Raw genomic sequence first — 25,880 nt, 5'->3', positions numbered from 1 at the left:
CGCTTCGTTCTCCGTGTCCAGTCCCTTGGTGTGAAGTTAGCGCACACCTGCAAATCTACGCACACGAGTGGTTTATCCGAAATAGAATCAGGAATGCATGTTTAAGCGTAAACGAAGGAAGGGAGGAAAAAAACTTTATTTAGACTAGCACTAAGGCCCAGTGAAGAGCTCTTGCTCCGCCAAGGCCCACTGATAATCTGCCGAGCCCGAGTGAAGCCAAGCACTCCATGAATGGGGGGGAGGGTAAGGGAAATAATGAGAGGTAATGGCAGTGTTACATGGGTAGAGAATGTGTTCCTTGTCTGCCTTGATCTCAGGACAGTTGGGACAGTAAGCTGTGTCGCGCCATCCGAAGTTGTAGAGCATTAGTGGAGTGCGGAGAGCGTTAGTTTGAACTTTGCGAAGGACGTGTGCTCGTTCCGTATTGAGTGACGGGTGAGGTTGGCTTAAACGAGGAACCCTCATTTCAGTCCGGCACAAGAATTCGGGCGCAACTAGATGAAGTGACGTTCTGCGGTGAAGAACTGCAACTATCGACGTGACGGTAATTTTCTTTTTTTCGAAATGAGCCAAATTCATCTTGACGAACTAAGTTATCCGCAGCCACTGCAGCGCTAGGCAAGCTTCCAATTCCACTGCACGAAAAAACGGACCAAGACGACAGAGGAACACCACAAAGCGCTTTGTGGCGCTCCTCTGTCGTCTTGGTCCTTTTTTCGCGCTGTGGAATTGGAAGCCCAACAATTCGTTTTGAGCAAGCTCTATGCAAGCTGTCCGGTGTTATGCTTTGAAATGCTAGTTATTTCGCCCATTTCATTTTGATAGTATTTCCAAAGGAAACAACGACCCAGGTAGCACCGAAACATTGCGATAATGTTACATTTTTGTTACGCTCAAATGTTATTTCTATGTCCTTTTTTTTCTAATGTTTTTGTAATGTTACATATTAATGTTCGAATAACCTTCCCCAAACATTCATGAAACATGTAAACAACATAAATGCAACATTCTCGAAAATGGTGAAGCAGCCCCGCACAAGCATGCAGGCCTGCCAGTGGTGACGGCACACAACTTACAACACTTTGCAAGAACCAACAACAAGAGCGACACCTTCTCCACTACACTACAGCACAGCAACTCGTATTCACTCACCTCCAAACGGATATCATGCCGCCGAGCTTATATACTCGCTACTGCGGGATGTCCCATGAGTGACAGTGGGGAATGGGTAATAACTAAAGTTTTGTGACAAAATAATGGGGCTCTTCATGTAATCTATGGCGACTGCTATCTAAGAGATGTGGTTACAAGGTAGTGTTAGTTGAAAAACATCTTTACTCTAAGAACAGTGAGAAAATGTCTGGAAATCCGTGCTCGAAATATATTTGCAATGTTGTTTTATAGTTGCGACTCTAACATTATAATAAAATTTAGAAGATTATATTAAAACAACGTTTGTTTAGAATGTGAAAGTAACGTTTCCTATGTAACTTATAACGTTATATGTTAATTTTTAATGTTAATGTAAAGTTACTATGCAACATGTAACATTACTCCAACTTACATAACATTTTTATAACACTATTCTAATGTTCGGTGCTACCTGGGGACAAGTTAACTTACCCTTGCAGCTTATATTCAATTAGTTTCGGTTTCTGGAGTTGACTCATTTCGAAAAAAAAAAAAAAAACACTAATGCACCCCATAACAAGACTGAATTCCGGTATGCATTTATTTTAAACACATCGTTTGAAGGTAGCTATATTTTTCCAGCGTTTGCGATTTCATCAGTGCGTCTTCTGATGCACAGAAAGCTTATTTTGAAAGACTGCGCTAACTTCGCATCGACATTGCACGCCGTCGCGCACCACCGCTTTTGTGCGCATGCGTACGTAAAAACCCGCTCAGTAATCCTAAATCCTAATGGTAAATCGAGCTACAGTTAGTAATCAGAAATGAGCTAGCATCCTGCTCCGAATGCCCCCCCAAATGATAGTCAACCGCGGCACCAAGCCGACTAATTTCAGCCAACTAATTTTCCTCCGCCAGTTTTCAGCTGATGCAAATGAAAGACGACGTTCTCTTTGCCTGCCCTCCCTTCTCGATCTCGTCATAACGTTGGCCATGATCTTTATCAACCTCACTGCTGTTTCCCAGCTAAGCATTTGAACGTCAGTACCGACGCTAGGGCAAAAATGCGCTTCGAACGCCTCTCGCGGCATGAACAGGAAGTCCACGGAAGTTCTATTTTTCTTTATCTGCCGTCGAGAACGTCTGGCATTGGAGCTTCGCAGGACGGCCGTTCCACCCGCTTGTGACGAAGGTGGCCCCGAATCACTTCCGATCTGCCGACGGCCCACGCATCCACGTTTTTCCCGCCAGGTATGCAGCTCAGCGCAACTGACATCACCGCGATAGGCTCCGTGTCTCCACGCGGAGGGCGGGCACCGAGCGGATAGTGCGGCAGAAAAAGGCGCCGCCTCTCTGCCTGGCCGTGCATCTAGAGACTGCCGGCCGTAATTTCAGTGGAGGTAACCAGGAAAGTGGTATGAATGAATCACGTTCCCGGAATACGTGACCGCCCAAGCATGAAACTCATATTCTTTGGACGCTGTGACTCGAGTTTTCCAAATTGCTGCCGAGTTATGATCGACTTCGGCGATCTACGATCGTTCTCTTCTATCTACTCCTCTTGTCTGAGCAACACGCTTAGGCGAATTGTTCGCGTATGGCAGCGGCAGAAGCTGCCAGAAAAGCCCAACTTACAGCGTCTGTAACCCAGTGTCGTATTGCTTAGTGCGGTATAAATCCATCGGGAATAACCGCATGGACAGAAACCACTCACTGCACGCTCAACTGCAGCCTGCCAAGTTTAGCCGATGTCCTTGATTATTACTATTTCACGAGGGTTGCGTGATCCGTAGGCATGACCTCGCCTACCCCGCGTGTTTTCCCTTTGGCTACCGACCTTCACCCACGCTAGCCAAGTTTCGTCTGACGGTGCATCCAACGGCACAGCTCCTCTGCGCCGCAGGTAGTTACGCGTTCATCTGCCGCACTGACGTCAGGCCTGGTCGGGCAACGCGGAAGCTCGTGGCCCGCCCGGAGCCCGCCGAGAGGGCCGGGCCGCGGGCAGGTGCTGCGGCCAACGGCCCCTTTGGCGGAGGCGGCGGCACCTGGTCGGCCAACAGCTGTGGTCCACTCAATGGCCGCCGCCGCCGCTCGCTCGCTCTCTTCTTCATTGAGGCGCGGAGAGGGGGCGCACGCCGAGCGGCGAGGGGGCCAAGACGCAAGGAGAAAGTAGGAGGGCCTCATAAGTCAGGTAATCACTGACGTCACGGGACCTTGAAGCACGTGCAGTTTCCCGGCGGACCGGCGCGAAGACGCTTACCAACAGACGCGTCTCGGGCAGCCTGCGGGTCGGACGCGCTGCTGCCGTCCGGCCGATGCGCGCCGCTCCTCGCGCTGGATACCCATGCTGGACTCGCGTGCGCCTGCAAGCCAAGACGCTGGGCGCGCGCTGGACCGGATTAGTGTGTGCTCCGTGGCCGCTCCGACAGGGTCGCCGCTGCACGGATGACTCTGGGAATGGTGAGTGGCGCGCCTCTGGGCTCGGACGCGTGCTCGCGCGACCGCGCTCTGTCGCCCGAGCACGCGGCCCATCTCTGCTGGCGCGAACTGTCCACGTGCGGTCCCAACACGCGGGGGTCTTTCGGTTCCATCTTCTCGCACTTACCTACTCCAGCACTGAACTCGCTTGTTTTTTTTTTTCTTTCGCTCTTTTATTTTGTCAGGGAATTTTTTAAAGGGTGCCAACTTTCCATTTTTGGGTAGACAGGAATAGTTCCGACATCAGCCTTTTTCTTTTTCTCTGCACTTCATATTTTTTTATGCGTGTGTGCGCGTGTTCGTGTCAAACTGATTCGCTCAGTTAAGTGTAAAAGTTCCTTTGTGTGTTTATTGCGATTGGTGCTTCGGCACGACGGTTTACCAAACACCCGAACTTCGGCCTGCGCCGCACCAACGTTCTTTGCCGTCAAAATTCGAATCCATTTCTTATGAACCGCGCTCTTTGAAATTGCTTGTGAGCTTGAAGCGTCGCAGTGTGATGTTCTCAGCTAGGCTCGCCTTCCGCCATAGGCAGACATGTGTAGGTCCATTCACCTACGAAGAACGACGCCCGTCTTGGAATGTGCTCCTTGCTGGGCTCTTCATCCCTTAACGATGGCATCAAGATGCGGAGGACGCTGCCACAACCTGCCCCGCATGATTAAGTTCCGTGTGGAGGGAACATGCGCCGCATGGCTCCTTTGTGTTAATGCTGACGGTGTTTCTTCTTTTCCCCCCCCCCCCCCCCCCCCCCCCCTGTCTCCCGTTTCCTCCACTTGGAGTGCATGAACTCTCTGCCGGTACTTTCCTCCGTTGTTTACGCATGCCACCTACACGGTTCATGCATCGTTATTTTTCAACCGAGCGTCTATTGTGCCGTGCCCCAGCGTTTGGTACTAAAGATAGCTTTGCCGCCATGCCATGTTTATGCGTTGCTTTTTGTTTTTTCTGCCAACCTCTATAGGTAAGCATTATTCACGGGCAACTGATACCTTGCGCCGAATCGATATAATAGCTTCTCTTGCTCACTGCGTTTATAATTATTTCCTCCATCGTAATTTCCTTGAGCGACGCACCCGTTATGACGGGGTGATAGCAAAGATAAAGAATCGGAGGAACCCCCTCGGACACTGTTTGATTCCGGCCCTGCTTATCCCTTCGGATTCTCCGTGCTTTGGCGGTGCTTGCCGACCTGTTTCCGTAGTCGCCCGTCTTATGTCCCCTGGAAGCGTGTTTAAACCACCACGGCATTCGAGTGTGGGCTGAAACACCTCGGCTCCTTCTTTGTGCCAGTGCGGCTTTTTCGTCTCGCTGTTTTCGCGCTATTGCGCTGAATCAGACGCTGCGGAGCGCGCTTTGTTTACGCGCTGCTCCTCGACCGAGGCGAGCGCGGCGATGTCGCCCCAATGAGGTGCGCGTGTTGGGCTTCGAAGCCTGCGCCTTCGCCGAAACCGGAGCCCGCGGAGAGAGCGCGCGGGTTTTCGCGCGGCACGTCACGATTCCGAGACACTGGGCACCGCTGGCCGCGCCGAAAGCGGAGCCAACTGCGTCGCTCTTTCGGCTGCCGCGGAGAGAGGCGTTGCACTGGCGCGGTTGCGCAACCCGCGCAGCTCCCGAGGGCTGCTTGGGAGAGATAAGTCTTGGCGCCAAGTGGGGAATTTTAATGTCGTGACCACGCTCTTCTGATTGGGCAACGTGTTTTGTCGCATTTCCAGCGTTATGAAACTCGCGCGGCTTTGCGCGAACGTGACGCGGGCCCGTTGCCCCGGCGAAAATAGATTGCTCACACCGAGCATGCATTTCGCGGTGTTGAACGCACACACGCACGAGGAAAAAAGGAATGGGTGGGATCCGCCGCCGTGGCCACTAGAGTGCGTTCACGGCGAGGCCTGGGGAGTAGAGAACGCTCCTACACCGAGCGACGTTCACGTGGAGCCCTGGAAATTTGTGGATATAGTAGGAAAGTCATCCCTTAAAAATAAATACAAATTATCGCTATTGAACTGCCATGCTTGGTGTGGAATAAAACTCAGCAGACCCAGTGCTTATACTGGGACGGTAGCGCATGTTCAGTTTTGATTCCTCGGTCCAGCATGTATCACCACAGCGTTAGCATCTTAGGTGTTGCAGTGTGTTCTATTCACCATTCGTGGGTTCTAGTTCTACGCGACTACTGGGTAAGCCGCACAGTGGGTATTTTATGGTCACTTTTTTTTTTTTGCTGTGACATGTACGCGGTCGGAGATTTACGTGAAGGCAGCGGTGGGTCGACATTTGTTGTAGTTGAATGTACTCGCCTCTCAACAATTGGCGGAGCACGATGCTAGTTGAAGTGCCTGCTTGCGATTCGGCACTGTTGCTTGTTCGGCTCAAACATGCGCCTCCACTGTGTCAGATAAAGCACCGCGAAATATTTTACTTTTGGGCAAGAGGCCTCTCTGCATGTAGTAATGTCGCCATGAGTGGTGTGAATGCGAGCAATGTATGGCGCTTGTGTCTGCATCAGATTAGTTGCACACTTTCTTGGCCAGATGTCTCAAACTCACCTCGCCAAGCGGGCCGCATCGGTAAACTTGTCTGCCGCGGGCCAGTATTCGAAAATAGGAGAGAAGGAAGGAAGAAAGGCGAGGAGGCATCGCACTCCTCACGTCGCCTGTGGCCACCAATTTTTTTTTCTGCTTTGGACGGATCGAACCTTAAACGGTGATTCAAAGCTAGTGTTAGTGGATATTATCCACCCCTCTATTTGAGCAGAATGTGTGCCTTCTTGCTGATCTGCCAATAAGATGCGTTTATTAACTGGCCGCAGTCAAGGTGTGATGGTGCAGTACGGATGGAAAAGCAATCAAAAGCAAAGGCCGAAATTTTTTTGGCCAGTTGACCGCGTGTTCGAGAACCCTGCTATAGGGTATCGGCGTCCATCCCATCATCTTTTCTGATGTACTTTTCGGATTTCATATAAAAAGAACTCCCTTAGTTCTTCACTCATGTTCTTGGTTAGCTGAAGGCAACAAGGTGGATTTCCCGTCAGCTTTTCCGATAATTTTATAAAATCGCTCTTTCAGCAGAACGCATGCAGAAACTTTTCTTCTAAGGTGAATTGTATGGGAAAGATCCCTGCGGGGCTGGTCACAGATTTGCGCAAGTGTGTTTGTGCACGAGGTTACCATAAACGGTGCCCGCGAGCGGTTGCTTTGTTTTTTCACCATCCAGTGAAGTTATAAATGTGGCAGTAACGCCTGCACAGGGAAGCAGGCTATCCTCAGTGCAGCGTACGAATGCGTGAAAAAAGGCGAGTGTTTACGCGCGACTGCCTGTGAGCATTTTGTCGCTACAAAGGGTTTGTTTCATCAATGTCTGTGCGTTAACCCCACCCTTACTTCTGCGTTAAAGCGTTAGCGCGGCCACTTAAGGGGGTGGATGCGCTTGCGTTCCTGGAATAAGGCGAATCATGATCCGTTAAGTATTCATGACGCCGTGATTGAGCAAACAAACAGGAATGACGCGGGCGTCTTCACTTTGTTAGTTCTTTTTATTGTTCAATGCTTTCGAGGGGGACTTGAATCGCAACATATTGGCTAGCTCTCGCATGATTCATATGGCGCTCGGGGATTGTCGGGCAGGTCTTTTTTTTTTTTTTGTTCTAACGATAACTGCAGTGCCATTCCACACATCCGGCCTCAGTGCCGTAGCTGTTTGTGGAGGTCGAAACAGCTCCATTCTTGAATCCGCTTCGGATCTAACGGATATCTGTCACGCTCTGATGCTCCTGCAGAGAGGTACGAAGAAAGAATGCCAATCTTCGTAATAAGCAGCGATAGTGCAGGTGGTCGCCCACTTTCACGTAGCCCCGTTTCTTTTCAGACGTGTTTCGATTTGCGAGGGCTGGTAAACGCAGCGGACGAGCGTCGTTGTCATGCTACTCAGAGCAGCGCCAGCCGGCCCTTGCGCCGCTTTCGTCGAGGCTTCAATACACTGTTGAAACTTTGTGTCACGTGGTGCCCCGTTTCGCGCGAAAAGCGCAGATAAGCAAAAGGAAGAAGCGGTGGTGGATCATGCAGCGCGAGAGGGTTGTGCGGATGCGCGCGTGTAACGGCGCACCTGCGGGGCAGCAGTTCGGGGCCGGCCCCCGGCGGCGGCCTAACGGTTGCGTGATCATCAACGCTCCAGCGCGCTGTCCAGCGGCGCGCGCCCGCTCCCTCTCCGGACGCCATTATGCGGCGGCGAAAGTGCATCTCCGACGGGCGGCGCGCCACATTGTCCGCGCACGGCGGCGGCCGTCCAGGGCGCGGCGGCTCCCAAGGACGCACGCCATCCGTGGCGCGGAGGAAGAACGGGCGCCCCCACTGGAAGGCCGCCGTGCGGGTGTCGCGCCGACACTTTCTTGCTAATCGCGAGGGGTGGGCGAGCTGGCGATTACTGCGCGCAGCTTCCGACGACGACGACGAGGCGCGCGAAAACAGCACAGGCGGGCCTTGGGCAACAATGTATCTGGAGAGAAGATTTTTCTTTTTTTGTTTGTTTGCATGTGCTGCCATCGACGAATGCAAGTAACATTTCGTTCCGTCGCAACAAGTTTTCCTCGCTGACTAAGTGGATACGATGTGCATGGATATCTTTTTTTCTCATGAAATGTTTACAGCCAGTTTCCGAGAGGAGGGTCTTCAGCCCGTAAGCCTCGCCCCGCCCCTTGGTGCATGATGACACCATGCTGCAACCTCGAATAGCGGTGATATCAATCCAGAGTGCAAGAAAGGATGTAAGCTGTCCAAGTTCGCACCTTGTGCCCTTGTAGCTACTGTGTAAAAACCGAGTTTGCCCATCGCGCTCCGCCGCTCTGCCATGCGTCTTTGTCATCTCGACGCCTAGCATTTCGCCCCATTCTTGATATCAGAGAGTTTTAGCTGAGCGAGTTTGTGCGCTCGCTCCGCTCAGCGAGCTAGCGAGAGCGCTACTGCGCATGCGCGAAACGCTCAGGCGGGAGCGCTCGAGCGGAACGGCTCCTCGGTCCCGCTCCCGCGCGATGAGCGGGCCTCGCGCAAAGCCTTCTGGGCTCGCGCTAGCCGGACCAAACCTAAACATTCAACATGGCAACCGCCAGCGCTACTTCTGTGACAACAGGAGAGGGTCTTGCAGGACACTTTTCGTCATGGCGAACAGGTTGCAGGCGGTGTCGGATAACTTGCGAACGCAACTCGATCTCGATAGACGAACGCATGCATAGATGATGAATACACACGCTAGACAACGCTACACATGCGTACACGCGCACGCTGCGAGGGATGGCTTGCGTGGTCTTGGCTCTCGCAGTGGCAGACTTCAATTTTTCGTAATACGAAAACTTCACTCCAAAGCACCGCTGTTACCAAAAAGCATACAGCAAACGTAAACAGCTATTATTTATGTATTCACACATAAATCAGACACTGTTACTTATGACTATTTTCTGGCAAGTCCAGTTACCACCTCCAGGAGGCGCAACGAGGCGCCTCGCTTGAGCGGACGCGGAAGGCCGTAAGGAGACTCTTGCTCGACGCACCGCTGTGACTCCGCTGGGAACTGCGATCGGAGCGGTCAGTAAACCCGCTAAAACTCTTCATCAAATCAGGCCAATTTCCTTTATTTCTGCCTTGTAGAGATACAGATGCCCGCGGCAGCGCACGGTTGTTTCTGATCATGCAGGTTGTGGCAAACAAGCTATGGAAGAGATAGGCATCAGCTGTCAGAAACGTGTAGTACAACTACAGCAACCATTTTCAGACCGCGTTGCCGTGGCGTTTGTGCGCCTACGTCCATTTAGCGGCTTCAAAGGTGCAAATAGATGAAAAAGAATGTGTTGCATAAGGTCTCTGTCTCTCAGCCGGGCTCGGTTGGCGTGAGCCTGTGAAGCAAGCCGAAGGCTGGCTGAGACTGGGTTCCGAAGAACATGGGTGAGCTCTCACCCGAGGCGGCCCTGTAGAAAATAGGGCTAATCTGTGCTCCCTAAAGGGGGGTACGGCGCCTCGGGGCTGGCGGTTATTGGGAAGTGGTGAACCGCAGCCCCAACTAGAACATCAGTAGTATCTCTGATGATGGGCTGGATTGACTTGTGCGCAGTTGTCGACTGGAGGATCGGCTACCTGGACACAGTTAAGTCTGTGACCTGGGCTGTGGAGTACAAGGTTTGCTCCCAGGACGGCTAACACTGGGAGGGGTAGTGTCCTCCTGTAACCTAGCGGGGTGCTGCCACTAGCGATGAAGGCTCTAGGTGTAACGCTGGGGGTAGTCGCGCGCTCCTGTAATCCAGTGAATAGGAGGCGACGCTAATGATGAACCTGGGAAGGGCTGCTGGTGACCCTGGGAGCGAGAGAGTTCATACGCCATGAAAGCCTAGGGATAGGCTGCTGCGACCAAGTCTCAAGCAGAATCGCTGCAGGGAAATCCCCGATGAATAAAGTCATCAGGGGTAGGGACGTCCCTGTGTAACCCGAGCCCTTGGATCACTCGGGAGCGCTGCTTGGGTCTGTCCTCATTCCCCCTCCGGGAAACCAGGGCCATCTCTGGGAAACGCTGAGGCCTTCGGGCGTCTCAGTGGGCTAAGAGAGCGAGGGCGAAGCGAAAGCAGAACTGGCGCTTGCGTCCTCTGAGAGTCGCTCGAAGCGCGGCACGAAGAGACTACCCGAAGTCGAGGGTGCCTCGGCGTCTGGCAGGGGTGCGCAGCACGGAAGCGCACCACGGGGAGTAGCGACCCCGGCTGTCCGAAGCTCGTGGGTTGGACCCACACACGACCAACGAGGTGGCAGTAGTGGACCAGTCCGCCGCGCTCGCTGGGAGGGCTTTCGAGCCCGAGGATGACCAGACCAAAGTGGTACAAGAGCAGTCTCTGGTGTGGGGGTCCACCAGTTATAGGGAAGTGGTCTGACCCTGGCCGACTCCGTGTACGGCCGGGGGGAAGCTCTTTGGGCAGACCGCAAACTTCCTACCGCAGCGGTGGCTTAGTGGTTTGAGCATTGCTTCGCATGCGGGAGGTGCGGGGCTCGATCCCCAGTGCCGCCGGGTACCCACCGGTGATACAATCGGTACAAGCTTTCCCATGGCGTGGTGCTCGGCTTCATTAGAGTGAAGAACAGCCTGAGAAATGGGTCTTTGACCTCACCTTGAAAAGACGAAAATGCCTTGTGGCATGGAGCTCTTAAGCCCCAGATTCCCTTGCCCCCCCCCCCCCCCCAAAAAAAAAAAAAAAAAAAAACTGTGCCGTTGCTGCCCTATAGCATCTCGCCTCAGAATGACGCATTCAGTGGGGTCGTATTCGGAGCACGCTGACAGGCATTCGCTCCCGCATTTTGTCCTTTTTTATTGCTGCAGCGATGGGTGGCCCCTCGAAAATATGCGAATATTCTTCAGAGATGGGTTTTGCCGACGCCGTAGCACACGTACGGTGTGTGGACGGCCTTTATTTGTCGGCTTTCACGGACAGGCGAAGTAACCGATTGGTGGCTGTATTAAATGCTCTCTGCAGTGCAACGATCCCGTGAGTACATGAAGTGCTTGAAAGCCTCGAGTGTGGCTTGAGGGAGAAGGGAAAAATTGTCGCTGCCGTCGCAGTAAACATTGTTACGTGTGCGTGAATATGCTTTTATGTGCCCCTCGCTTTTGCGTGCCATTTGTGACGAGTATTTTCTGTAACCTTCGCACATAATTGTGTTCTTAAATCTAACCAAAAATTTGCCGACGATTACGTTACTTCCTAATGCGAAATTTGAGCGCAGTTAATCAGCCGTTCCAGCTTTTCGAAAGATTGAGACAAAGAATTCGAGCAAGACAAGTGTGTACAATTACAGACTTGTTATTTTTCACACATATTCCTTCTTCAAGAAACACTCCACTAACAGTTCTTGATTGTCATGAAGGAAGCTTTGTGGTCGGAGAAATAGATGGATATATTCTCGACTTGCTGCACCAATGCCTGGTTCTCAAAGACGAGGTCTGCGCATGTATTTCGCGAGGTTATCACAGCTGTCAGAGCCGTTACGAGCGAGAGGAACGGGATGTTCTCCCGCGTAAGTGGTGAGAAATTCCCGCTTGTTTTTATATCTACATTAAAGTCCCCACTACGGCGGCGCGAACGGCAGGGTCCTCTCGGCGGCGGCGCTTAGCCTGTGTCTCAGCGACGCGCACTTCTGGATCATCTCGATGGCGGCGACGGGAAGCTTCCCCTTCGGAGGCACGTACCTGTGGATTCTGACGGCGACGGCGCTGGGCCTCTGCTCTGGCAGCTCGTTTAGCAGCAGCGGCAGACGAAGGACTTCCATCGGTTGCCTCGCTCATGGCTCACAAAGAACTTGCAGAGAGCAAACTATTTATACAGGCAGGCGGTTCGCAGTGACAAACGGCGGCGGCTGTGCGTTTCGGTTCGGGCGGTTGTCACCCAACTTCGCGCACTTGTTGCGTGCGTTCCCAGACACCCTTAGAGCGTGTGGGCGTAGTGGTCTCGGACACAAAGGAGATGCCCTCGACTCAGCGTGGCAAGCTCAGCGGACACCAGCTACCAAGTGACAGGAGGTTTTTCGTCGTTTGGTGCCCAGCTTTCGCCGGTCGCAAGCCAGCGAATGGGTCGGAGCCAAACGTTCACAAAACAAAGTTATACAGCAATGAGACGATACAGAGGATTTCACAATCGCTAGTACAAGCACATACAAAGTGATTAACAAAACAATGCAACTGGTGCAAAGTTTCACTTGAGAGAGATTACAATACAAAAGGATTATTGCACTTAAAGTGCACTGCCACAAGAGAGAGAGAGACAAACAAAATACAATTTGTTCACTGAAGGCGGCCCGGGCGGTCAACGCCCTTCTTATATAGGCTCGCTCCACGTCTGTCTGTCCTCACCAAGGCAGGCGTGCACAGCAGTGTCGGCTGTGCAGGCTCCTTCTCGCGCTGGGCGCGCGTCCTCATTGGTCAAAGGCCGGGAGTGGCTTCGAGGAGCATCTGGAACTCCAGGGGCTCCTTCTCCCCCGTTTTACGACGCGCGCCGGCGAGAGCCGTCCGCGTGGCGCTGTTTTTTTTTTCTTGCTAAGGAGGGGAGGAAGTTACGCTTTTACCCTCTCCTGGTTACAACGGACAACGGCGACGCCGCGAAACGGGCAGCCGAAGAACTGCGCTCTAAAAAGAGCCTTGTCGATGAACAGTTCCCTCATCGCAGACAAATAGTGGCTCCCAGCAATGTGTATGAGCACTAAATGTATATAATGTCTTAAAACAGAAAGGCGGTCGCTACCGCAGTTTTTGTTTTTTCAACATAGTTATATTGCGACGCGTTCAGTGTATGGAGTCATATGCTATTGGGCCGACACTAGTTGGCCTCTCTGTAAGCAGCTCCTGTAATGTATGTGGAGGCCTTCGCTCTATCATTATAGGCCAGGTGGATGCTCTGCCTGTAGGCTGTAGTCTTCACTCCCTCTTCTGTCCCTCATGTCGACTAGTTTTCACAGTCGAATTCGTACGCAGCGCATATACCGCTGGAAGCTTCAGAATTCGAGACGCCTAGTTTTTGCGAGTGGTCGGCTGCAAGAACGGTCTACTCCAAATGAGCAGCCTGTCTCGTTAAAAAGGCCGCAAGGATGAACCTGGGACGCGCGTTTACTCGACGCTTTTAAGGCGAAAGGCTTTAATGGCTCTGTCGTCTGTTAGCAGAGGGTGTCACACCTTTGGCAGCGTTTAACTCGTGTTAACTCGGGAACTAAAAACGATAGGAGAAAACGAATGGTTGCTTCAGATAGAGGAGGAAAAAGTGAACCTAGAAGCCAAGTTTCATGACTGTAGATTAATTGGTTAATTAATTATAGGCAAAAATGTCGAAATTGCGTCGAAATAGCGCGGACGTCGATATAGCCACGGGAACGGTGTGACGTCTTATCTATCGGAAGTCGTCACGGCATAGTAAAAATTGTCACAGAATGGTCGGGAAAACGTCGGATTTGTGTCAAATTAGATGGAAAAAGGTGTAATTAAGCGTAATTCACACTTAAGATCCACGAAAGATGTATAATTTGGGTATCGATATAGCCACGGGAACGGTGTGACATCACATCCACCGGAAGTCGTCACGGCATAGTGTCCTAGGCTTTCGCCTCTTTTAACACTTTAGTTACCAAAGTGTCCTCGCAATATTTATTTTTCGCAAAAATTTTTTCCTTCCAAGTGGATCGTGGTTGTTTCTTTTTACACCGTGCCGTTTCAGGTTGTTGTCAGTTCCTTTACTATGTTCTGATGGGAACCGGGTTTTAAAACTGTTCACGCCTAATTGTACTGGCTGGCAGTTGCGACTCTCTCAAAACTAGCTGAAGTGCTCGAAAAGACATTGAAGATACAAGAGGGTAAGTGTGAAGCCGTGTATGTCTTTCTATGCAGCAGTACAGAGTTCTGAGTGGCGCAGTATGAACTGACGTTGGATAAAGGTCTTCTCTGTGCATCGCAAGGAGTAACCGTAATCTGTTAGGCATGGTTAGGGCTAAAGTGGTATTCGCTTGGAAGTAAGTGTTCACTTTACGTTCTAAAATGCCAAGAAAACAAATTCAGGGGGGCACTTTGGTGACCTAAAGTGCGGTGAGGCGAAAGCCTTAAGCGCGGTGTTGCTGCTTGTGTCACTGATATGTGGTCAAGATGTTAAGCTCGCGACAGCATCTTGCAACGCTGCCAGGGAGTCCACAGAACGACATCGCCCGTTCGGCTGTACGCCTTGCTCGTCGGTAAATTGGTTTTTGAGGAAAGGAAATGTATCTGTCTCGCATATCTCGGCGGACACCTGAACCTCGCCGTAACGGGAAGGGAGGAAGATGGGAGTGAATGAAGACACCGTATTCCCTAGACGCGCCTTTGTTCATTCCAAACCATCGAGCTGGCATGGCGGAGTGGTTAGCGAGCTTGTCTCGCACTTCGGAGACCGGGGTTCGATTCCCCAACTCGACCAATTTCCTACTCGGTTTTATTTACTATTATTACTCAATTCGTCATTAATTATCATGCAATTATCATAGAATGCCTTAAATCGCGTTCCGATGTCATTCGAATGCCATCGATGAAGTATCGATTATGTAATGATTGGCATGTGCCCATATGAGGCATGTAACCGAAACGCGGAAAAATCTGCCGACACGGCTGCTAACGACAGTATCAGGCATTAAAGGCTTTCGCCTTAAAACTGGTATTTCGATCGCGCCGGTTATGCAGTCAATGAAGAGAGAGTACCTTATTAGAATATTCGATCCATTTAAAATTTCACAAGAAATCCTTATCTGTGGCTGCGGCGGGCTTTAATCTACCAAAAAGCTTCCCAGAAAGGGGGCTCTTCGCGGTGCTCGCGAAGTTGGCTTTTCAGTCAAAGGTTGAGCTACGGCTGACTAATGACAGCAGTGCGCCCACTTTGCGGCCCGAAAGGAGGTAGCCGAGCGCCGGCGACTAGCAGTGTTCGCTGGCGGGTTCACAGCGCGTGGGTAATTGTAAACGAATGCTGGGATACGCGCGCAACGGCTTCTTGCAGGGCCGCCGTAGTGTTCAAAATCTAGTTTCCTAAGCCTGGAATAAAAAAAAAGAAAGGCGCACAAGGGATTGGATGAAAGCGACGCAAGCAGCGCGCGAAGGCTCGCTCGGGACCCGGACGGTAACGATGCCTCCATCGGCGATGTCGAGGAAGGGCACGTTCGCCGATGTTCGGCGCACATCGCTTCTGCCGAAACCACAATGGGCGTTCCTTCGCCGCGAACCGGGTGACCCCGAAACCTAACGGGGTGAAAGGAAAAACTCGGGGGTCTCTGAAGGAGCCGATCGGTGGAGTAACGACCCATTAGCGGAAGAAGACAACGGTAAACCCTCCGGGCTGCAGCTGCTGCTATTTGCGGGGGAGGCCGTATTGACAAACGCGGGAGAGGGCAGCCGCCACTTGCGCGCGCGGCCTCCCTTTGCCGGGAGGGAGGACGGCTCAGCTGCGGGCCGCTTTGAGTCGCGGGGCGGGCCGGCGCATTGATATCAATTTGCCGCTCGAAGCGACCTTTTGTGGCGGCCGCGAAGAGGCGGAGCGCTTAATTTCATACGGGCTGTCCATCTCGGGGCGAGCGCGGCTCGCTAATGAGACCATGCCCGGCTCGCGGTCATCAATCAGTATCGTTAGCGCCGTAAATCCAGCGTCGCTGCTGTTGTTTTCTGGCAATGACCCGCGGAGTCACGCGCAGCTCGTCCGTCGGCGGCCCCCTTTCATGTGCCGGGCCCCGCTTTGTCGCTTTTGGCCCCCGCGCGCCGCCGCCGCGGCTCGAATCCAGATGAGCCCGCGGTCAGCGCATTTCCATACGCTGCATGCGCCGTTTATTAAAGGACACACGCCTATATTCCGATCGATTTGGAAAGAAAAAGAGAAATCCTTCGTCTTGCAAAAAAAAAAAAAAAAATGTGCAAAAAAGAAAGTGTCCGAGGTATTTTCTTAACCAGCTGAGCTAGGAACACAAAACCTTATTCTTTTTGTTTGTTTGTTTGCTTGTCACAGATGAACCAGCTGTGCAAGGTGTGCGGGGAACCCGCCGCTGGATACCACTTCGGCGCCTTCACGTGCGAAGGGTGCAAGGTGAGCATCGTGTCGGGTGCCTCGTCTCGCTTGGCTCGGCGAAAGTTGACGGGTTTCTGACCTCACCCGCTGGCTTCCCTGCGAGCCGCTGTGCGCGCGCCTGCTTCCACGGCGCGTTCGGGAGACGCGCACCGCGCGGGGCGGTCTCGCCAGCCACCGCACCAAGCGGGCCTCGGCGCATGCGGCAGGTCGGCGAACAATGCTCAATCGTCCGCGAGCAGTGACAGGATCATCACCCACGGCCGCGGTCAGCGCCTGCTGGTAACGCCAACAATAGACACCGTTAGCGTTCCGTGATGTGGTACTCGGCAGGGCGCGGGATGACCTGTCACTCACGGGGAGCGTCGCGCATTGCGGGTAACAGCGCGGCGCCGCCCGTGGGAAGGAGCCTGGGCCCCGTCCACGGCTGCTGGGGAGCGTAGATTCGGCGCCTGCCTCCGCGTTTCTATCGAGGCCAGCGAGTGCAGCATTCGATGAAATGCGCCCGGAGTGGAACGAATGTTTTTGGTGCGGGGCTTTCAAGTATGCATGCGGGCCTGGTTCCATCTTCTCGGTCATGTCGGCAAAAAAGACGTTTCGCAATGTGATCTGTCGCCATAGTTATTTCAAAGAAACATGCACTCCGCAGTACTCTTTGGCGTGAGTGTAGGTGGCGATGATCGGCAGGCAGGCACAAGAAAGCTTAGGGAAGTAAGTAAACCTTGTTGGGCGAACTTGCGTCCCCAAAGAAACTCCGCCGTTCACACCAGCGGCGGTTGGAGGAATCTGAACGCTCGGGATTCTCGGCCGTGGTCCGTTTGAACATGACGCAGAGCTTGATAGATGACAAGCGAACGTACTACCGTGAGCAAAAGTGGCTCCCTTCCCCCTTCCCCCATCGAGCCATGCCGCAATGTGGCACGCGCTGGGGGTGTCGCTTACTTCTGCTCACGACAGTACAGGCACGAGGCATGAAAGGACAAGGTCGGTTGGTAGGCAAGGATCGAATTTGTTTCGTCTTCTGCGCCGCCAATTATAATGCGTCAGTAGCTGAGTCAAGGAGTAAGTACTCACTGGACTACGAAGGAAATTATTTTTAAAAATGTAATCATCGCCATCATCAGGCTAAGGCTTCAAATGCAGGACAAAGGCATAAAAAAAGCGTGCGCACGTCTCTCCAATTTTAGGGGCATTAACGATTGACTGCGCGCCAGTTCCTTTTCATGTTGTCGGTCGTCTAGAGCTGTCCTGATCATTGGTCACAGGTGTGTGGCAGCGATCGTTCGCGAGCAAACAATTTGCTTCGTGGGGACATAAGATTCTTTAACTCGATCAGTGAAGCGGGCCTGAAAATGGCACCGTGCGCCGGCAGCGGTAAAGGAACAACACAGATTGAGAACGGGAGCTTCGCGGCTGTGTACTGGCCGAATCGCCGTGGTTTGTCGATGGCACACTACGGCCTCGACATGGAGCGGATATATGGGTCACTCTTAGAGGGGGCGGTTAGAGGCGGGGGGTGCAGTCCCATTCGCACCATGCGTTTCTTAGGGCTTTTCCGTGGAAAAATGGGGGTCAGCCAACACCACCTAGACTTTTTTTAAGGCCTCTCCACGTTTGCGTGACGTCACCGCACTGCGACGGCCCAGTAGGTTCGGCTTCCGCGCTCGCACGCATTTCGCGCATTTCAGAGTGCTGATTATGTCTCTCGAAAAGAAAATTACTTTTTTTTTTAAATCGTGCTTTGCTTGCCCACAACCTAACGAAATGTTTCTTTTTTGTTCTTGTTTCTTTCAAAGTATAAGCAGTTACATTTTGGCAGACTTTTACTGATTTCATATCAAAGCGTGCATTTCGCATGTGTGAAGATACGTTCGTAATATTTTTTTATTTAAAATTAACAATGCAGAGGACTTTCACAAGTCGTATTTTATCTTCAGGTGAGAAACACGATCAGTAGCAGTAGGAGGTAAGGAAACTGTTACAGCAGTGAATCATAAAATGCAGTAAGTGAAGCCAACAGCAGAAAAGCTGTAAACAGAAAGCAAACACAAGAAAAGATGCAGAATATATATTGATACAACGCAAAAACTGGTTTCAAATTTAAAAAAAAACTAACAAAAACAGTCACAAGCACACAGAGTAGTCAGTTCTTCAAAGTCTTCAATTTTCTCTCTTTTTGCTGCCTTTTCAACTATAAGTTGATCATTTTTTCTTTCGCAAAGGTTATTTAGAAGCGTGTTTGCTGCTGCACTTAGGACATAGTCCATTACCAACTGTGGAGTGTGCCCATTCTCACACACATCAAAGTCAATGCCGTCGTTTATCACATCATGTGTGAGTGCCAAGAGAGCCTCTTTTTGATTTGGTAGTGCATGAAATTGTGTCGCATGCTGTTCACTTCTCAGTTTGTCAAGAACTATCTCAGCAGTAAGAACAGCATTTACTATGGCAAGCTGTGGCACAATAGCCAGCAACGTAAGTGGTTGCTGGGAGATTTGGCGCCTTCTTCGCATAATCGTTGTCCGTTACCTCAATGTCAAACACTTCAAGTACTGCATCGTTTACTGCTACCGCATCTGTTGCAGCCTCAAACTCCGGGAACTCTAGGATGTTCTGCAGACGAAGCTTTCGCTCTGACTCATAGACTTGTCTTATGGAAATGTGGTATTGCGCACCGGAGAGTTGGCAGTATTTGCCGAACCTCTCTTCCAAACAATCAGTCTGAAGCTTTCCTAAAAGTACATACTTAAAGTTGATTTCATCTAGGCAATACCTAGTTACCTTTACTAAGGTGTCTGTCGTGAGTCGGAGTGCACTATGAGTCTCTCTTGTAAGTATGCCTGCGTCAAATTTGAGAGACTGCCACAGATCTAGCCACTCCACTATACTTAACAGAAACTGCACCTGTGGACTTGACGCTGATGTGATCGGTGACTGCAGCTCATCACGAAGTCGAGTGCCCTTGTTGCATGTCTTTACATTTACAATGTTCCACCACTTTGTTATTGTTTCAAGGAACTGTGCAGTACCAGACACATGATCGAGATCAAGTCTGGGCCCACATGCTCGCAGAGCTGCTGCCGTAGACGGGCTGAAAATCCTTAGCGCAAGCTTGACCTGTCACTCCTTATTCGATGGGTTCAGAGATTTAGATGAAAGCGTTGGTGCTGATTTAATCAGCTGACCCTGTTCTTTCGAGTGAAGTTCTTGAAGTGTTTTAAATGAAGCTGTAAGTATAGGTGGGTTTATGCTAGGTCCTGTGGGGCTAGGAAAGAACATGCATGTTCCAGCATTTTGCTGATTAATCCAGTTATTCCTGACGCATTTTATTTAGTGTATAAGATCAATCAGAAAAAAGAGGACGTTTAGAGTCTGCAGGGTGTGGATACACACTCTGAAGTTTGCAGGGGGCCCAAAAAGTGATATTGTTTTCTGGTTGATTGAGTTATTGTCAGTTATGACTGCGATTATAAACAACCCAACATGCTCTAGCTGAGTAATGATGCTATGCAGAATAGTGTGAAGCTGCTGCGCGTTGATGCGCTCTACTGGCAGTATGTGCACAACATTCTTCTGATGCGAAAGCAAGCTTTGCATCATAAAAACATGGGCTGTTTTTGCTGCATTAGGGCTATTGGTAGCTGCACCAACAATTGCTCCTCCCTTATAATCAAAATAAGGCTGCAGGTGAATTTCGTCCATCATGAGTACAACAATTTTTTCATGCTCCTTCATTGCTGCGACAAGCTTCTTTGCATAAGATAGGAAAGAAGTGCCTTGCTGCTCAGCTGCCGGGCTTACGTTGTAGGAGTTACATATACGACGTATTGTAGATTGATGGGGTAGTCTAAGGTTTCCGGAACTACGAAGGAACCTATAAGCATGCAGAGAAACTGTAAATAAAATGCTTGAGAATACCAGCAACTCTGCAGAATACCATGATGACCTGCTATGCTTGACAAGAAGAAGAGAAACTTGCTCTTTCAAAAAACTAACTGCATTGAGTTGTTCAACATCTGCCAGTTCACAATTAGAGGCATCTTCAAGCAGGGAAACCATCAATTTTTTCTTCGTGCTTAGACAACAATTTTCCGTGAAACGACTCTACAGCATCCAGCAGACCTGTCAAGCAACGGATATCATGTACTTTGTGAGGGATAGTATCTATGCCATCAATCGTAGTCAGCTGCACATTTCGGTAATGAACTTTCACCGTGAGGCCCTCTAAGACCGTGAATGACGACAAAACACGAGGGACGTCATCAACAGCAAGATTGAGAAAAAGGACGCAGGCAGGTCGAGAAATAACATTCCAAAAATCAGAAAGCTTCATTTGAGGAAGGCACTCCAGTAGAACTTGGAAAGTGTCAATCTTGTTCTTTGCTTCTTCCGATGTCTCCTTTCAATCGTGATGTCTCCTTTCAAATGATTGCTTTCAAGAATTTACCAAAAAAACTTCATAAAGTAAGCTTTAAAAGATTGGACAGTTTCTAGAAATGCGAACGAAGATTTTTGCATTGAACGAAATATTTAATATTTTTCATGTCTTCTAACACGGCCAAATTCATTATCTTCAATTTTTTTATACGCAAATACGCCTCGGAGTACTCCGCCCTTGAACGGTTTGAAACAGCGCGGGAGGCATGGAGGAAAAAAAACTCCATGGCGGGAGGAGAACGGCGGCAGCGGCCGCCAGGAGGTGCTGCCGCACCTCCTGTAGTAGAGTGGTGCAGTAGAGTTAGTAGAGAGGTGGCTGCTCCCGTCGTCGTAGTGCGGTGGCGTCACGCGTCTGAGGAGGAATCGAGGCCTGGGTCAACGCAGTATTGCTGCGTAAAATTTCTCGCCTGAATGAGGGGCGAACCCCCGCCTAATAAATCCGCCCCAGCTCTCGACGCTTTAACTGCCATAGTAAGTGACGTAAGCTTGCATGTCGGCGACTAGAGCTCATGAATTGGCGTTCACTGTGAAAATTATTTTCGTGAAATGCACTTGCTTGATGCGGTTTGTACAGTTTTTCAAGTTTGTCGACCTACAACCGCTTAACGCAACGGGTTATGCTGCACGAAAGGCTGCTATGCGCATCTGCAGTCCTATTTGACTAGTTCCTTGAGTGCGCGGACCAGCTCGTGTAATTTACTGTACTTCTTTATCGAGCTAATTATCGCGTTCAACTTGCCTCTTTCCGCTTTTCGCCCTTTATGTTTTCCTGTTATCTTTTGACGAAACGCCAGCAGTCCGAAACAATGCAGCGAAAAATATGACCTCTTCTAAATACATTTTGCAGTCTGGGTGCGCACATAACTGTACACACAACATTTTGCAGCCACAGGTCCAACAGCTTTTTATCGAAGACGTTTCTCCATGCTCTCTGTACGCCTTCAGAAACATATCAGCGTCTCATGACGAACATTTAATTCAGTACCATCAGCAACGAATGAAACGCGAAAAAGAGAACTGAAGTGTCCATACAGTAATAATAAGCACCAGTGTGTAAGCTCGAGGAGAGGGAATGCAAGCCAGGCTGGTTAACACTTCTCAAGTACACCCTTCGTGCCTTCGGAGTGAGATTACCCGAGCTTCCCCTGGCTAAGAATTTTTTGTTTTGCTGTTCGTGGCTCAGTTGTCTTGTTCGCGTTTTATTTGTTGCGGATAGTACATACCGGGCAGAAAGCACGTTCAAGTGAAAATAACAAATAATGGCATGATGAAGAGTGATCAACTTGAGAGCAACCAGCCTTGAAGGCTTTCTTAGTGCTCCCATATTCCTGCTACTCGTTGAAAGCGGTACTACATGCACTGCAAACAGTTTCAAACTCTTGGCTAATGGCGTATAACTCACACCTTTACACCCCTCAAGAAAGGCATTTATCGACAGCAAAACACCAATACACTGGGCGCTTTACGCTATACACGTTCTTAAAAGGGTGTTCGAACAGATCAGCATCATTCGGAAAGCACCATTGCAGGAGTTTTCTGTGAGGATTCAGACTCAGAACTGTACGTGTCCGTGTACATACAGAGACCGACAAAGGCCAACGCATGCACGACTCCATGGCACCAGAACGTCCCGCAAACATTGCTTGCACCACATGTGCCATCTAGCAGCTAGAGCAAGTGGCGCTGCGTTGTTATGCAAAGGTATTTTATCTCTCAATAGTCTCTGAAGGCCCGAATAATGAATACAACAGCGCGCAACAGGGTTCGAGGAAGCGTTATCAGAAATACCGTTACAATTGACGCCGTATTATACAGAGCTGTACGAAGGGCTCCCAGTCATCCCCAAGATTGCTTGTACACAAGCAATCGCCAGATGTCACCATGCTGAAGACACAGTTGTTATTAAAATTACCGGTGTTGTGAGGGTAGTATTCCGATTAAGTGGGTAGATTGGTGGGAGAACAGCGGGTATTATGTTGCTTCTAAATCCAGTGGCACTTGGTTCAAGAACGCGTTCTTATAATGCACGCGTAGTCTGACGAGGATAAGCTGAGCAACAGGTCTTCGCATTTTCACATTGGCGTGTAGCGGCGAGGCTAAGTATTTCCGCCACGTTCTCAGGCGGAAATTACATTCCCTCGCGTTATGCTTTCGGTGCGGCCGAAACGGCCCCGTCCGACATCGCGCATGAAGATTCGCGGACGTTACCGAAGGCGGCGCGCGCATAGCGCTTCTCACCGAGCATCTCTCTCCGTTAGCTCGGCCGCTCACGATAGCTTCGCCTTGTAATTTGTTCTTTGCCGCCGTGAGAGACGGGTGGCCTGCTCGGCTGGGCCAGCGCGTGTTGCGCAATGCTCACGAGCGGCGATAATTTGTGGGGCTCTGCCGACCCGCAATACGAATTGCGTATACGCGTTCGCGGTCGAACGGCCGGCGTGTAATGTCGGGACGCGCCGCCGGTGGTCTGCCGCCGCCAGGAGCGTCACACTCAAGTGAGAACAGCTTGATATGCTTATGAGCCGAAGCGGGCCCTCCACTCGCTCCGTGGACCGTTCAACCTCTAAACTGGCGGCCGCCATTGAAGAGGCGTCGGGATTTTCGCACGCGCAGGCGATCGTTCCGAACCACGTTGTGCTCAGTGCGGTGATGTGCGCTCGGGGTTTCTCGGAAGGCTGCTGTGCTGGATGCCCGAGTCACCTTGGAAATGTTGTGCCAATGAGAGTGAGTCGAGTCCTGAGCGAACTGGGTTCTGCCGGGCTCGAAGGCCGACTTTTTAGAGCCTCGACTCGTGCGAGTCTCGTTCGCCACTTAACAGCCTGGCCTCAAGCCACTGGGGCTCGGACAAACCAACCAAACAGCGGCGCAGGCAGGCGCGCAGCGGAGGTGAATGTGGTGGCAAGACCTCGTAGTCGTAAGATTCAGGCTGCCTGTATCAGTCATCAAGGAATGAAGATTTTCGCGTTGCGAGCAATCGTGCAGGTAGTTTGTAACGACAGAACAAAACCAGGATGCCTGACGTAGTACGTGACAGTCGGTGGGAAATTTGGATTTGCTCTGCCAAATGCCGAGTCGGACACTCGGGCTCGTCGATTTTGAGCAGATGCTGAGCGACAACCCAGAAAACAAGGGACGAAATGATGGAGCGCTCTGTGTGTATCTCTTCATTGTTTCGTCCCTTGGCTCTTGCTCGGCAGCTGACCACGGTGGCGTGAAGTGAAGCTATTGCCTGCTTGCTCGCATCTCGTTCGAGCTAGGACGGGCCCAGTCGACCTTCAACATCGGAGCTCGACAGCTCTCGCATTCGGTGTTGGCGTGAGGCGGCGTTGCGAAAAGGATCGCCGCATTCTGGCCAGTCGTCGCAGAGCGTCTTCGGGGTAAACGCGCGCCGCGGAATGCCCGATTCCTGCCCTGCGTGCGCGCTTTCCTTGTTTGGTCCGACAACGGGCAGTCGTCCCGGTTACGGCCGTCACACTTGGGCCGGCCGTGTTTCGTCGTTTGGGAAGCCCAATTCGGGATCGCAACTCGGCCCAAAAAATAAAAAGGATTTTCTTGCCAACTTGTTGGCATCAGTACTTGCGCGTTTTTATGCGCCGCGGTTTCCTTGTCCTCTGCAGAGCGCGACTGTGTGCGCGGTCTCCCCTGTCGGCCGCAAATTTCTGCCCGCTGAAATGTTGAGATGACGGACGCTCCTCGTCGCGCCGTCGAGGCCGCCGGAGCGTGCGAGCGGTGAGGCAAACGTTGTGAAATCCACGCTGTTGAACTGCTGTCTGTTGAGCGAACAACTCGGGCCGACGAGATGATTATAAAATATTACATATATTATAAACGGAGATGATTACGAAAATAAAGAATGCCGCGCGGCGACCGCTACGTGCAACTGCTCATGAGAATGCGCACTCGCGGCGAATGGCGCATGTGACTGCGCAGTTACCAACCGCTTGCGCAACTTCTGCGCAAAGTATGAAGGTTGCTCAAGGGTCATTCATGAATTATGAATTGCCTTTAAGCTGCCGCTGATCAGGCAACGCACCCGAGCGCACCACATGCACCAAGGCATGCCTGATGCGCACCGAAATCGCCTATCGGAGCGGCGAGGGGAGCCAAGTGCCGCTTCCGGAGACCAGTGCGGCCCCGCGAACCTTTTTTTATGAGCCCCGCTGCAGTCGCGAGCACTTCACGCTGGCGTTGTCGGCTCAACTCTTTGCATTGCGGCTTAGGGCGAAACTTGCCCAGAAGCGAGGTGAGCCGACGACGGTGGAAAGTGCGCGTCTGCGCAGCTATTCCCGCGCGAGCGTTGTCCCGCGGGATCGAGGTCGTGTCTACCGGGCGACCCCCGAGCACACAGGGGGCGCTTCTCCTCGCCGCTTTGTGCCCGCCTCCGTATTCCCGATTCGCCAAGGTGCATGCGGCGACTGATGGCGAGCGGCTAAAAAATCTAGGTCCAATCATTAAAAGAGCGGCCTACTTTGGCTCTCTGCGGTCGCGTTCCAGCGTGGCCGCCATAGGTCACAGTGAAAGCGAAGGGCGCTGCTCCTTCCTGCTCGCGTCGGGCCTCGCCGACACGTTCCGTCCATTTCCATATCCCATTACCTTACGTGCACTGCGGGCCGCGGACGGCACGTGCAGCGCGTGAATCAATTTCTCCGCGCGACCATCGACATCGCCGCGTTGTATCGCGTGTGAACAGAAGAAACAATAAGGGGGGTCAATGGATGCGCTCAAGCGAGTTCGCGCGTTCAGTGCTGCGCACAGCGAAACTGCTTGGCATACGAGGATTCTTCAGCGCGCACAACACACTCAACAGCATAACGCGCGACCGCGGACGCTACATACGAAGCCCGTGTGTGTGAGTATGCACGCATATACAACCTTCAGAATATGATGACCGATACCGGGTAGCCGTGAAAGTAATCAGACAAGCGTCGGCAGAATAAGCAAGCACATGCTCGCTAGAAATGCACCTGGCGCCATTTTCATACTTGTAGCCGATCAGGAGCAGCATTCGTCGTAACTGGCTCACTCAAGCGCCTTGGTGAACGTCGACCTGGCGCGTTCATATTTAGACTTATTGTTCAATATGTCTTTACAGTTCGATGCCCAGTGAGCGAGGGAAGTCAGTAGGTTTCTTATTTTCTTATTATATTTTGCCAGTCGGCAGGACATGTGAATAAAATTGCCCGTCCTGGAATTGCGGCTGCCAACGCGCTTCCGCACCGTTTAGAAAGTCGTCTGGCACAAGGGGTCGTGCAATTGGCTGCGC

At 51.4% G+C, this 25,880-nt stretch overlaps 1 protein-coding gene and 2 pseudogenes across 5 annotated transcripts in view; 1 reads left to right on the top strand and 2 right to left on the bottom strand.

The window, feature by feature from the left end:
• The window catches only part of LOC149350153 (uncharacterized), a 120,080-nt gene that overhangs the window by 58,453 nt on the left and 35,747 nt on the right, over positions 1 to 25,880 (top strand). Inside the window, exons 1-2 of one of the 5 annotated variants that reach the window (XM_089579116.1) lie at positions 3,410 to 3,591; positions 16,127 to 16,204. In XM_089579116.1, the coding sequence (XP_089435242.1) occupies positions 3,577 to 3,591; positions 16,127 to 16,204 (93 nt within the window). In that variant the 5' untranslated portion in view covers positions 3,410 to 3,576. The other 4 variants (XM_089579118.1, XM_089579119.1, XM_089579117.1 and 1 more) reach the window with 4 other exon arrangements.
• LOC149350155 (uncharacterized) lies at positions 18,092 to 19,462 on the bottom strand (annotated as a pseudogene).
• On the bottom strand, positions 19,498 to 25,123 carry LOC149350154 (uncharacterized; annotated as a pseudogene).

Source organism: Amblyomma mixtum, chromosome 3, assembly GCF_055824585.1.
Source record: "Amblyomma mixtum isolate Tamu chromosome 3, ASM5582458v1, whole genome shotgun sequence".
Lineage (NCBI taxonomy): Eukaryota > Metazoa > Arthropoda > Arachnida > Ixodida > Ixodidae > Amblyomma > Amblyomma mixtum.
This window is presented reverse-complemented; position numbering and strand designations above follow the sequence as displayed.